General features: G+C 35.8%; 1 protein-coding gene across 7 annotated transcripts in view; it reads left to right on the forward strand.

The window, feature by feature from the left end:
* RARS2 (arginyl-tRNA synthetase 2, mitochondrial) overlaps positions 1-15,008 on the forward strand; it is a 53,153-nt gene that overhangs the window by 7,337 nt on the left and 30,808 nt on the right. For 4 of the 7 annotated variants that reach the window (XM_077903128.1, XM_077903125.1, XM_077903123.1 and 1 more), the window contains exons 2-5: positions 2,647-2,720; positions 6,906-7,008; positions 8,354-8,437; positions 14,828-14,925. In XM_077903128.1, coding sequence (XP_077759254.1) covers positions 2,647-2,720; positions 6,906-7,008; positions 8,354-8,437; positions 14,828-14,925 — 359 coding nt within the window. Of the gene's footprint in view, positions 1-2,646; positions 2,721-6,905; positions 7,009-8,353; positions 8,438-14,827; positions 14,926-15,008 lie in introns of those variants that run through there. The other 3 variants (XM_077903130.1, XM_077903127.1, XM_077903129.1) reach the window with 3 other exon arrangements.

Raw genomic sequence — 15,008 nt, forward strand, 5'->3', positions numbered from 1 at the left:
TTTTAATTTTACTCAACCACTGAGCCACCCAGGAATCCGGACTTCTCTGTTTTATTCTTTCTCTCCCACAGCTCGGAGGCATCTCCCTCCAGTCATATATAAAAAAATGATGGGATTCATTTTTTTCTCTCCAGATTGGGGTATTGGTAAGAATTGTTAAAAAAAAAAAAATTGTTAAGTTAGGAAGTTAGGAGCCTTACCAAACAGGGCTGCTCCCTTCCTCATTAGAAACTGCTGTTTGTGTCCTTGGCTATCACTTTTGAAGTTTCTGACTTTGAACTATGCCTATCCTGTATATTTGTTGCTGGAGAATTAACCAATCTGTGTGTTTATTACCTATCTTCCTTTCTTTCTCCTCTCTGTTCTTCCACCTTTTTCATTTTAGTTTGATAATGGGTTGGAGGTGGGAGATTATGTAAAGAAGATTTTTTTTTTTTTTTTTTGTAAAGAAGATTTCATTCCACTACTTCATCCCAGAGTCTTTCTAGGTTTTTATTTGTTTTTAATTATGGGAAAATTATACAACATGAAATTTACAATTTTAACTATTTTTAAATGTGCAGTTCAATGGCATTAAGTCCATTAACATTGTTATGCAACTATTCACCACCAACCCTATCCATAACTCTTCATTTGTAAAACTGTAACTCTGTGCCCATTATAAACAGTGATTCCATTTCTCCTTTTCCCTCAGTCTATTTTGGTTTTTTAATTTACATCATATAAAAATGTTTCTGTGCCTTTGGAAAACTGCTATTGAGGATATTTTCTAATTTGGTCTTTAAATCTTTGTGAATATAACTTAGTCTTAGAATCTACTTTCGGAAAAAATTTGTTGCCAGGCAGTGCTGTGCTATGTAGTTAGCTTCCTTTTGTACTTGGTTGCCAAAAAACACAGTAACTATCTTTACCTTGGGTTCTCTGGTATGATTTTATACTTCCATTTTATTTTTATGTGTTAAATCTTTTCAGAGCCTTTTTTTTTTTTTTTTGGAGCAAATGAGATATAATAAAAGAAACAATTTTTAAAAGATTTTACTTATTTGAGAAAGGGAAAGAACGAGGATGAGAGAGAGAGAGCACACACAGGAGTTGCAGGGGTGGGGGCAGAGGGTGCAGAGGGAGAGGAAGAAGTGGACTCCCCTGCTAAGCGGGGAATCTTTGCATGGGGCTCAGTTCTCTGATCTCAGGATCATGACCTGAACTGAAGGCAGACACTTAACTGAACCACCTAGGCACCCCAGAAATAAGCAGTTTTTAAGTGGCTTTTTATATTAGAAACAGATTTTTTTTGTGTGTTGTTCAGTTTAATGTAATCATAACTGAAGTTCAAAACTTCTTTGTCAGCTGGAAAGCTTTAAAATTGACCTATAGAACTAAGTTTTTGTTTGTTTTTGTTTTTTTCCAGCAGACTGTAGTTATATTTAAGTTAGGTAGAAAATCTTAGTGGTTATGGTAAGTTTTTGAGACATTATGTTCAAAATAAAACCTTAATTTTAAAGGAAGGAAATAATATTTATTACATGCTTATTATGTAACACATTTTTCTTGATCCTCACAAGAGCCCTAGTTTCTTGTTTAATAGATACCTCCATTTTTCATATGTGAAAACTTAAGCTCATTTATATAAAATGATTTTCCTGTGGACTCCTAGCTAGTAAAAATGGAACTGGAATTTGAATCTTTTTTTTTCCCCCTAAATTACAATAGAACCTTTATTATTGTTGCACTTGTATTGACAAGAATACTTCATGGTATAAAAACATGAACTATTACAGCCTTTATTCTTTAAATGGTTTGGAAATGTTTATCCACTCCTATGCAAATGGCCTAAGGAAATAACCTTTTTGTAGGGGCTGTAGTAATGTAGTTCCTAAGACTATAATTTTTTTTTTTTAAGATTTATTTATTTATGATAGACATAGAGAGAGAGAGAGAGAGAGGCAGAGACACAGGAGGAGGGAGAAGCAGGCTCCATGCCGGGAGCCCGACGTGGGACTTGATCCCAGAACTCGCGCCCTAGGCCAAAGGCAGGCGGTAAACCGCTGAGCCACCCAGAGATCCCCAAGATTTTTGTTTTAAAGATTTTATTTATTTATTCATAGAGATGCAGAGAGAGAGAGAAGCAGAGACACAGGCAGAGGGAGAAGCAGCCTCCATGCAGAGCCTGACAGAGCCTCCAGGATCACGCCCTGGGCTGCAGGTGGCGCTAAACTGCTGCGCCACCGGGGCTGCCCTAAGACTAGAATTTAAAAATAAAGACTGTAATCTGAGATTTAAATTTAAAAATCAAATATATTATGGGGTGCCTGGGTGGCTTAGTTGTTTGGGCATCTGACTCTGGATTTCTGCTTAGGTCATGATCTCAGGGTCCTGGTGATGGAGCCTCCAGCGAAGCTTTGTGCCAGGCTTGGAGCCTCCTTAAGATTCTCTCTCCCTTATAGTTTTGGGTTTTCCAGAATCTCAGGTAAATAAAATCATGTACTATATAGCCTTTTGGATCAGGTTTTTGTGATTTCGAGTGCATTCAAGGTTCATTTAAGTTGTTAAGTATCTGAATGCTCTTTTTATTGATGAGTAGTATTGAATCTGGTAAAATTATTAACAATCTTGCTCTGTTTTGGTTCTTATTTATTTAATGTTTAGCTTTCCAGAGTGTTGGATCTTCCACCAGAAAACTTAATCAAGTCAATATCTGCAGTTCCAATTTCCAGAAAAGAGTTAAGTATTTGAAACAACTTAAAATGTTGCTGACTTTGTTAATATGCAAAAAAAAAAAAAAAACAACAAAAACAAACAAAAAAAACCTTCAATTTACAGAATAGACCTTGAAAGCCGTAAAATATGATGTAACATATTATTCCCATTGACTCAAATAATAAAATTAGAATCTGTGTTTTACCTACTCTGACACGGCATATTAAATTAGTACTCTGATGTTGTTTGACGTTTATGCTGTTAATGATAATTATGGGAAAGTTTTTAAGAAAAATTAGGAACGAGATCAAAATTTAATTCTGTAACAGCAAATAAAAGGACTAAGAGTGCAGTTAGAATTTCAGGGGTTTTGAGAGGATTTTAAAGATTACACACCTATCTGATGTTTGAATACTTAGTATTATATTTACCTGCTAGGTTTTTTGTGGTTTGGGGTTTTTGTTTGTTTGTTTGTTTCTATTTGAGGACTCCCAGTAATAGAAAACTGTTGGTTACATACACCCCATAGTTGCTTTCCTGGCTACAGGAAGATACCTATCTCTCCATGAGTTTGGTCCTTCTAATTGATACTTCTTTACCATTTGGCTAGAAAAACTTCAGTACTTGGGTAAAATGCCCTCTTGGTCAATTAATAATGACAAGAAATTAGCTGCATAGTATGCATTTAAGCCCTAAGCTTTGGAAAGATATAATTATCAGTACCATTATGTCCTAATATTTTGTCTCCTTAATTCTTGTCAAGATTTTAAGATAGGGTAGGATGAATATTACTGTTCTCAGAATAGGACAAAGAGGTAAGTGGAAGAGAAAGGCTACATGTGTGGCCTTGTTGAAAGAAAGTATCTTTAAAGTGACCTACTACTTACTTTATGTTGAGTTCTAAGAATAAAGGCAACCACAGACCAAGGGGATCTTATCATTACACACTCTTAATGTAATATTCCAAGCCAGTTACCTATTTCATGAAATCTGTAAATGGCATTTTGAATAATGATGAAACTGATTGTTTATTTTATGTTTCAGAGGCCTTTAATAAGCTGAACAATCTAGGACCCTATTTTGAAAAAAATGTTCTTTACCTGCCAGGAGCTCCTTTGGGCAATTCTACTTTAATGATACTATACTTCACTATATCTTTGGTTTATAGAATATAAATATTGAGGAGGATCTCAAAACTTTTCTAGGCTACAAGTCTAAAATTCTGCTTATTAAATTGATTTAAAATAAAAAGAATCTCTAGTGCCTTGGCATAATAAACTCAGACATCCTTTACAGTATAAAAATGACACCTAACTGTTCTGTATTTCTCACTTTATTCTAAAGTGCTATTAAGTGCCAGGAGAATTTTTTTGTTGTTGTCAATATGGTTTACTTAATGTCCTATGAATCAGTTTAGGTTTCCTAATTCTCAATAATATTTTCAACTATGGTGGAATTCCTATTTAATACTGGTCATAGTAGACAGGATCAATGACTTTATTAGCCAGTAATACTCAAGTCTATGGATTTCACTCTAACATCACAACAATTCCTCAAAAGTAGTGGAAAAGTAGCTATTGTTTTTTCAACTTTTTTTTTTTTTCTGAACAATAGTAGAGGGAATAGTTTATGGAACCCCTATGTGCCATCACTCACTGTCATTGGCACATAGCCAGTTTTTCATCTGTACCCCTACCTACTGTCTTTCTTCACAGTGGATTATTTTGACAGCTATATTAATTTTTCTATCACAAAAGCAAAACATAATCTTAAGGAAATTCAGGAAAATATAGAAGAATAAGGAAAAAATCTCCAATATGTTAGCAAGTTGGTGTACTTTCCATATTTCTTTTTGAATGTGTCTTACAGCTTTTAAAAACATGTAACTAACACTAGGGGCACCTGAGTGTCTCAGTCGATTGAGCGTCCCACTCGATTTCAGCTCAGGTTGTGATCTTGGAATGCTAAGGTCAGGCCCCATGTCGGGCTCCAGGCTGAGTGTGAAGCCTACTTGTGATTCTTGCTCTCTCCCTTTCCCCTCCCCCCCGCCTTTCTAAAAAAATAAACGAATAAACATACCTATAAAACTACCATATGCATGATTTTTGAACCCTTTACCCCTTGACATCATTCTTTTTTGGTAAATATCACTTTTAACAATGGCTAAATAATACTATCATGGTCCTCTCTTAATAGACATTTAGATTGATTTGTTTGACTTTTTATATAATTTACGTTCAGCAATTACTTCTTTAAATAGACAAAGCAAAAGTTCTTTGTAGATATATAACTAAAGCTTCTTAAAAGGAAAAAATGGAAAGTAGGTCAAGTCTGATTGATCCACCTTCCTGAAGCATTTATTTCTTTTGGTCCTTTCTTGCTGACAGATAACTCTGCATTATAATTTCAGAATTCATTTTTGAAATATTCCTAATTTAATAAATTGGTGTTAATTGTTAATAGACTAAAAGGGTGATTTTTTTTTTAGATTTGTCCTTCTTCCACTGAACAAATTAGAAATATTTGTGATTCTATAGAGATAAAATTTTTTAATTGAAATGCATTCGTTTATTATTCATGTCTATAATAAAATCACAGATGCCTCCTATGATATATATTTTTTATTTATCTATAGAAAATCATGTGACTTCCTTGTGTTTCCTGGATGTTTGAGAGCCATCCTGTAGGGTTATGACCATATTATACTTTGTGTAAGGTATTCGAGCTGTCAAAAATTTAATCTTTGGTATATTCAAATCTGTATTATTTCAATTAATATTGTTATTGCTCTTATTTTTAATTTAATTTAAAAAAATCTTTGTGTGTTCATATCTTATTCCCACTTTGTTAAACTAATTTCTTCAGCTTCCAACATTATTGGCACAAGTACTTGGATATACTACCAAAGTCCTTTGTTAAGAGTAATATAATAAATACATTAAAACCTTATGTAAATTTCCATAATTAAAGTTAATCTTTAAGAAATTGAATTGTCATGTAAAAATTGAATTGTCATGCCCCTGGGACTCGGGCCTATTTAACATTTTTATTTAACATCGGAACTAGGATTAGTATTATTTAACCAGGACTTAATTTCCCAGCAATACTATGAAGTGAGTGCCATTACCATCACCATTTTACTAAGGTACAAGAGAGGTTAAGCAAAATATCCAAGATCACACAGACACTGATTAATAGATGTACTTGGGTCAGTAGATGACTTTGAATTGGTAAATATAATCCACAGTAGGCTAATAGATAATATATTAAGGCTCAAGAAAATAATTTTTCTTTAATATTTTTTTCTGAGAGCGAGCACAAGAGCAGGGTGGCAGCGGTAAGGGAGGGCACAGAAGGAGCAGAAGAGAATCTCAAGCAGGCTTCATGCTCAGCTCAGAGACCAACTTGGCGCTCAATCCCAGGACCCTGAGATCATGACCTGAGCCAAAATCAAGAGTCCAATACCCTGCCAACTGACTCACCTAGGTGCCCCAAGGCTCAAGAAAATTCCTAGTGGTCTTTGTTGACTAGGTGGATTAATGTGATATGAAACAGGTATCACAGGGTATTTTAGGCATGTCCCTGAATTTCAAGAGTGATAAGTATGAGATCATTCTAAAATATATCCTTATGTGCCAGTGACACTGGTATGAAAAGACAGTGGTTTAGTCCACTTATTGTGCCTATAGAATGTCATTCTCTAGTCCTTATAAAATGTTAGAAGATGTCCCAGTATGGGTAATTATATAGATGTTTGACCATCCCTGGGTGGCGCAGCGGTTTAGCGCCTGTCTTTGGCCCAGGGCGCGATCCTGGAGACCCCGGATCGAATCCCACGTCCGGCTCCCAGTGCATGGAGCCTGCTTCTCCCTCTGCCTGTGTCTCTGCCTCTCTCTCTCTCTGTGTGACTATCATAAATAAATAAAAATTTAAAAAAATAAATACATAAAATAAAATTTGTAGTATACTTTGAACTACCTATCTCACAGAGAGATTATAAATCTACAATTAGGTAATAGAAGAGGAAGAACTTTAGAAGACAGTTCTAAATAAATACAAGGTGATATTTCTAGTTTCTTTGCTTTATATTTTGCTGATAAAATTGTATCGATGTGGAGAATGCATAGTGGTGAGCCTATGTTGTTGTTGTTACACTAGTAATATTTCAAGGTACAATAGCTTTTTCCTATTTCAATTTCTATCTATAGAGAAGTTGCTGATTTTCAGCTTTCTGTGGATTCTCTATTGGAAAACAACAATGACCATTCAAGACCAGATACTCAAGTTCAAGCCAGGAAACTGGCAGAGAAGGTACTTCAGCACTATTATGTTTTTTAGACATTATAACAAATTTACTATTTTAAAGAAGAAAAAACTCCACAGATTATCTTAGACATAATAATGAATTTAATAGTGTTTTTTTGTTCAAGGCACCTTGGAAAATACAATTTAAATTCATTTTAGCCATGTACTATAAGGTCAAGATGATTTTTCAAATTAGTATAAAGCATTCCTCTTGAGCTGACATTGTTCAATTTTTTGATTAACTACTCACAGGAGGACTGAAGTGTTAATTAAATTTACAGATTGAAGCTGGATGGACTTCTGAATTTAAGAGCACAAGCTTGATAAATTAGAGCACTGGGTTGCAATTTTTAAAATGAGTTTCTGAGAAGATGAGCATTAAAATATGAGGAAAAAATGATTAGATGTAAATAGAATCATGATTGCAGAGAAGTGGCTAGATGATTTAATAAACCTCTTTCATTTTTAATTTCTCTGATGGGTTTGGTATCTAAAAGAAGAGTTGAAAGGATTGTAGAGAATGACAAAATCTAAATTATTAGCATAATACCATTAAAAACTAGTTTTTTAAACAGGGTTATTACATGTGGCATGGAGGCTTCTGGGCACACTGAAGGATTGAAACAATGAAAGTCATTGTTATAGAAAAAGATGGGTGAAAAGTATCAAAGAGCTTTGGTAGCTTAGTAAATATTTGATCAGAAAATCAACCCAGATTTTTATCAGGAAGTATACCAGGAGTAGAATTTTTCTAATTACAGTATTTAGTCTCTTTCTTCCATCTCCTATGAGTTCTCAAAAATACAGACTAGAGGCTCTTCGGTGACAACAGCTATCTTTTCAAGTTTCATGGGTATATCAGGTGCTTAGAAATCTAGTTGGTTAAAATTTTGAGGTATATTCACTGAAGTGAAAGTATTTAAATGATTTCCATTTTATGTGTTGGTACAAGTGCTTCTGCATAGGGCCTGACAAAATGACATGTTCTGTGGCTCTTGTGCAAGGTGGATGAGAAAAAAACAATTCACTGCATGTCAGGGCACATAAGGTGGGGGTGAAGTGATGTTGGCTTCCTTCCATGTTAGATGGAGAATTTGAAGTGAGGGAATGGGAAAAAGGAAAAGATTCTGAATATAGATTAGTGTTCTAGTCCAGAAAAGAAGGAAATCTGCCGTTTACCCAAATAGAATGATAGAATTGAACAGATTGGCTAAGGCCCACGTCCAGATATGATGACTAAGAGACATGATGCACCTGCTACCTTTGAACTCCAATTTGATAGTATTAAAATTACAAATTTCATTATGCTTATTTTATAACCTACTATTTTACTTGATTTATATCTTTTCAGCTGAAATGTGATTCAGTGGTAAGTGAAATCAGCACTGGTCAAGGGACTGTAAATTTCAAAATTAACAGAGAACTATTAACAAAGGTAAGAATGGGTTATGTTCCAGCTCAGTTCCTTTACTCACTCTGATTTAGTGACAGTGATTTTCCTCTAGTTCTTAAACTTCACCTCCTCTTTCCTCAAAACCTTGCATACTCTGACCGCCCTTCCTGGAGTACCACCCCAAGTTAACTCCTCCTTACCATCAGTTCTTGATATTTTCTGGGCTGTGCCTTTCTGTCCCCTTCATTTATGTGCTTTACTAGCAGTGGGTATCTCTCCTTCAGAGAACTCACCATAGTTACTATTTTACATTCTTATTTGATTAATGCCTTTTGCCCTTTAAACTCTAACTTCCTTTATGGCTTATAGCATCTCTTTTTCTCACTCTTGGATCCCCAGTTCCTAGCACTGTGCCTGGCATGCAGTAGGTGTAAGATAATTTGTTGAGTGAGTTAATGGACTCTGTATTGAATATTAGAAAGTACTGCAGGTTTCAGCTCTCTGGGAGGCTGTAATCTGTTGAAAGCATGAGATTTATACAGAAGAAACCATCATAAGATAGCATATTCTCTTAATAAAACAATAAATATTTTTTTTAAAAAAAGTAGATTGATACAATAAGCATAAGAAAGATCAGAAGACTCAGGATGGCCTGAAGGAGTTGGGGAAATGACATAATTGAATTGGGTCTCATTGAAGATTGCAGAGGAAAGGTAATCCTGGGTAGGCAATGGTATGAGATCTTTTGTTGAGAGTTTCATCTCAATCGGACTTTAAGATTTATGCTTTAGTCAGTATATTTTGTTTTTTTTTAAAGAGTTTGTTTATTTATTCATGAGAGACCCAGAGAGAGAGGCAGAGACACAGGCAGAAGCAAGCTCCATGCAGGGAACCCAATGTGGGACTCAATCCCAGGACTCCAGGATCATGCCCTGGGCTGAAGGCAGGCGCTAAACCTCTGAGCCACCCAGGTGTGCCTGTGGTTTTGTTTTGTTTTGTTTTGTTTTTTTTGTTTTGTTTTGTTTTTAAGAAATATATACCGGTATTGAGTTGCTCAGGCTTAGTAATGCTGCAGTCTTAAATTGAAAATAACTATAAAACCAAAATTTTTAATAATATAATTTCTTGCCAAGGTTATGTAGTTTATAGGCATTTACCCATCAGCTCTATAATTCTTCCAAAGGAGAGTTAGTGTTACATGTTTGTCTCTCTAGATCCTTGAACTTTTTCTTTTATCTTTTTTCCACTCTTACTTCAAGGTAAATTAGTTAACCAGAATCAGCCACAGAACAAGAAGAATCTTTTGAGCTTGTTAAAGGGTGTCTATAACCTGTTGGGTTCTTGATAACATTTCATGCCAATTTAGTAAACCAGTGACTCTAATTTACTATTTCTAAATCAGTACTCTTCTTCCAATTACAGTCTCAATTTTTTTTTTTTTTTTTACAGTCTCAATTTTTTAAAAAAGACTTTTTTTGGGATGCCTGGGTAGCTCAGTGGTTGAGCATCTGCCTTTGGCTCAGGCTTGATCCCTGATTCCCGGGTTTAAGTCCCCCATCAGGCTCGTTGTATGGAAACTGCTTCTCCCTCTGCCTATGTGTCTGCCTCTCTGTCTGTGTCTCTCATGAATAAAAAAAATATATTTTTAAAATAAAATAAAATGGCTTTATTTATATAGGGCACCTGGGTGGCTCAGTTGGTTAAGTGTCTGCTTCAGCTCAGGTCATAATCCCAGGGTCCTGAGATTGACCCCTACATGGGGGCTCCCTGACTTAGCAGGAAGTCTGCTTCTCCCTCTCCTGCTCCCCCTGCTTGTCCTCTCTGTCTCTCTCTCAAATAAATACAATCCTTAAAAAAATTTTTATTAGACAGAGATTGCATGCATGTATACAAGTGAGGGAGAGGGGCCAAGGGAGACAGAGAAGCAGACTCCTCACTGAGCAGGGGGCTTGACTCTGGGCTTGATCTCAGGATCCTGAGTACATGACCTGAGCTGAAATCAGGCACTTACCCAATGGAGTCACCCAGGTGCCCCAATGGTCTCAATATTTATAAGCAGAAATGCAACTCGCCAGAGTTGGAAACTGCTTCATAGGCAACAGTATTTTACTTCTTTTATTTTCCCTGAGATCGGAAAATGCGTTGTTAGATGGAGTTTGCCTTTACAGCCAACTTAACTGAAAGAAATGTGGTTTATGTATCAAGTAAAGTATGTGTTTACTTAATAATTTAAAATTTCAATGGCCATGAATTTGCATGCTTTATTACAGTGAACAAACTATGAGATTTTCTCTGATTTAAGAATGCACACTAGCTTGCTTATTAAAAATATTCCCAAATCCTTCTCAATTGGCGATAGAGGGACAAGATTTAGGGCTTTGAGGTCCAGCTTCTCTTTGTCACCTAGAAATCTTCCCTTCATTGTAGCCTTGAGGGTCAGGATGTTAGTTGATTTTAAGGTAACAAGCAGATTGCTGACAGTATCCCTGCTCAATGTCACAGTAAAGATACATCCTAAACTAGTGAACACCCATAGTCAGAAAAAGGGGTATTGAATATGCCTATGTTATAAGTTATGGTTTTTTAATGATAACTTCTAGGTCTGGCTCCATTATTTTCCGGCCTTGAACAACAGTTATTTACATGTCTATTGAATTTTTCAGATTATATCAACAAAAAAGTTCAACCCTTTGGGACCATTATTAATCGTATTTTTACATAGTAAAGTCATCAAGATTGACACGTAGCCAATGACCTGTGTCCAAAACTTACTTTTCAAGCAGAGAATTATGAATTTGTCATTGCTTACACATGTACAAACTTAGCCTTGCATGAAACGTTATCTGTTCATTCATTGCAATTGAATTATTAACATTGGCAGCACCAGGAATGATTAAATGTAAGCTTTTTTTATATATATATACAAAATAAATATAAGCTTAATTAGGATCACTAACTGTGGCAGTATAATGTCTTAATGTAAATCATCCTCAATGGTAGGAGACTAGAATGTGAAATTAAAAACCGTAGAAACTGCCAAATGCTAATTATTTTACTAACTGAGCTTAGGCCAGAAGGCACTAGATGCATTCAAGTCACATGTAATGCTAATTGGTTGAACATATGGAAGGAAGGAATGATTAAACACTTTTCAACTATTGACCAAAGAACAAATAGGTAGTAGTAGCTTCCTTAGAAGTCCTTATAAAAACATCTTACATTTTAACATACTTGTTGATGAATAGATGAGCCTCTAGCTTATTCATCTATTGGAATATCAAGGAACTTTACTAGTTTACTGGCATTCTATAGTTTTGTGTTCTTACTAATGTGATAAACTTTCTGTTGAGTATCTGCCAAAGAATATATTACTGAAATTTAAGGATAAAGTGGCATGGATTCTGCCCTCAAGGAGCTTATGATCTAAAAGAAAAGCATAAAAAAAAAACAGTATCAGTGTAATGTGTATTCAATGTGATAATGAGATGAATGATATAATGGAAGAATGTATAAGTTGCAATCCAGTGTAAAGAGGTACACAGGGCAGCCTGGGTGGCTCAGTGGTTTAGCGCCGCCTTCGGCCCAGGACCTAATCCTGGAGACCCAGGATCGAGTCCCACATCGGGCTCCCTGCATGGAGCCTGCTTCTCCATCTGCCTGTGTTTCTGCCTTTCTCTCTCTCTCTCTTTTTTAAAGATTTTATTTATTTATTCAAGAGAGATACACAGGGAGAGAGAGAGAGGCAGAGACACAGGCAGAGGGAGAAGCAGGCTACATGTAGGGTGCCCGACGTGGGACTCGATCCCAGGTCTTCCAGGATCCAGCCCTGGCTGAAGGCAGCGCTAAACCACTGAGCCACTGGGGCTGCCCTCATTGAAGGATTTAAATAGAACATAGACTTCATGTACGTTATGGTGGCTTAGTGGTTGAGCGTTTGCCTCTGGCTCAGGTTGTGATCCTGGAATCCTAGGATCAAATTCCACATCAGGCCACCTTCTGGGAGCCTGCTTCTCCTTCTGCCTATGTTTCTGACTCTGTCTCTCATGAATGAATGAATGAATGAATGAATGAATGAATAAATAAATAAATAAATAAATCTTTTTGAAAAAATCTGTACATTATATAAGGAGATGGTTATGTATTAATGTTTTGTGGTTTTTATAGTGGTATGGCTAGCAGATGATGAGGGTCTATCCCTTCTGAAGCAGAAGGAATAACGTGAATGACACTTAGGAGATGGCATGTGCAGCATTTGGTGATTAATAGGTGATTGATTATATAGGTTGAAGGAAAAGGGTAAATTTTAGGAACTCTTAGGTCTTTGACCTGGTTAGTCCAGTGGTGAGGGGGTAAAGTCTATGTAAATGGAGAATGCAAAAGGAAGAGAAGTATATTCCATTTGAACTGAGATGTCCAGTCTTGAGTTGACATACCAGGCTATAGCACAGGAGAAATTTTATTAGGTAAGTAGTAGTTGAAGTCTTAGGACTTTATGCCTAGAAGAAGTATAAAGTAAGGAGCTAGAAGCAAGAAAGGAGCACAGTATGGGGAGTCAGGTGGCAGGCAGTGGAAGAGGAGCCTGCAAAAGAAACGAAGAGGCAAAAATCAGTAGAATGCTATCATTACAACCAAGGAGGGAGGGTGATTGCAAGAAGAGTAGTCATTAGATAAGATGATGTTTTAAAAGTAGTCACCCCTGGGGAAGACGGGTTAGGACAGATGATCAAAAGGGACTTTAGACTTTTACTTTATCTTGTTTAATTTTTTTATTTTACAAAAAAAACTCACAAAATAATGTATTAAACAATTTAAGCATTCAGTGTCGTGTGGCATTTAAAATTTTGATTTTGAGAACACTTAGAGTGAAATAGAGAAAGAAGCTCTAGGTAGCAGATGGATCAGATTGTCAATGGAAGGTTTGGAAGTGAGGCATGTGAGATAGTCCTTTATTAAAGTTATTTTTTTATTTGTGCCAGAGATTTCAATGATCTGAGGGTTATTTGTTAAAGGAGAGTTTAACTTCCTGTGATTGCCTTTTGTGGAGTCTACTATCCATTACATAAAAAGGGATAGAAGGTGAAATAGATGGGTAGATGTTAACTTTAGAATAATCTGACTCTGAATTCCTCCTCAGTAATATTTACCTCCCTACCCAAAGGAGTCTTGTCAGCCATTGTCTTGGAGTAAATAATTAACATAATTAACATTTAATGGGTTCCTAGTGTATGACAGGCACTATTTTCTTTAATGGCTCTATATATTAATCCTTTCTCTCTGTGTCCTACTATATATAGTGTGAGTGAAAGGAGTATTACTTCCTCAGTGTCCTTGTGCAAGTACATACTGTTTCTGAACCTTAGTTTTTTACATCTATTAAATGGGAAATGTTGCACATTTTTTAACGTTGTGAGGCTTAAAGATAACATTAAAGCATCTGGACTTTAACCTAGCACTTTGTAGATGCTTGTTAAAAGTATTGTTTTGCTGCCTTCTGCTACGTTCTCTGCCTTCTCCATTAAGTGACCCTCTTAACCAACTCTTAAGATAGTAAAATTCTTCACATCATAAACTACATTCTTAGGACTCAGAATCCAGTTTGTGAAGCAAAACCAATATAAGAGTAAATAGCCTAGGACAGTAAATTCAAACCCCTCCACCAAAAAATAAATATATTTATAAATAAACACATCACATCATTAGCAAAAAATGAAGGATGAATTTTGTCAACTATGTAGTAGTACTGTGTGCATTTCTAAAAGTGAACCTGGATTTGTTCTGGTTGCTTCTGTTAGGTTTCCTTGTTTTTTATTTACATAGCCAGTTCGCATTTGAATTGCAGTTTTGTATTTGTTTTCTACCATTTCTTGTGATCCTTAGTATTACAAAAGTAGCGGCAGCATGCAATCATTAACACATTAGCTATGGAGTGAAAAAGGTTTTGCCACATGACTTACTAGCAGTATGACCAGACAATTTAACTTCTCTGTGCTTCTCTTTCCTCATTTGTAAAAATAATACTTGTCTCCTAAGGTTTGTTGTGAGGATTAAATGAGTTAATACGTAGAAATGCTCAGAACAGTGCCCGGCATAGAGTGCATTCAGTAAGTACTAGATCCTCCTTCTGGTTTTGGTGTTACTATTTGCCATGGAACTTGCGGTGGTTACTTAACCTCTAAACTTCTGTTTCTTTATCTGGAAAATATCTATATCATTCATAAGAATGCATACATGTGATATATAAAAAAGGCACAGAGCCCCCATAGATGTTAGTTCTTATTATTACTGTTCTGACTAGCATTAGCAACAGGAGAAGGTGGTGGTGCTGACAATGCTGTAAAATTCTCAGTTCTGTAAATTAGAATGAGTAAATGAAGTAATTAAGAAAATTGCATGTTTTCTGTGTCATTAAATCCCATGCCTTTTACTTTTCAGACAGTGCTGCAACAAGTAATCAAAGATGGCTCAAAATACGGATTAAAAAGTGAGCTTTTCTCTGGTCTTCCCCAGAAGAAGATCGTGGTTGAATTCAGGTGAGTGCCTGCTCATCTTATGTGTTGGTTAATCAAGGTGTCTGGGCAGGTGTTTTACCATTATCATCTAGGCCTCAGGAAAT

This window comes from Canis aureus, chromosome 7 (assembly GCF_053574225.1).
Source record: "Canis aureus isolate CA01 chromosome 7, VMU_Caureus_v.1.0, whole genome shotgun sequence".
NCBI classification, from domain to species: Eukaryota; Metazoa; Chordata; class Mammalia; order Carnivora; family Canidae; genus Canis; species Canis aureus.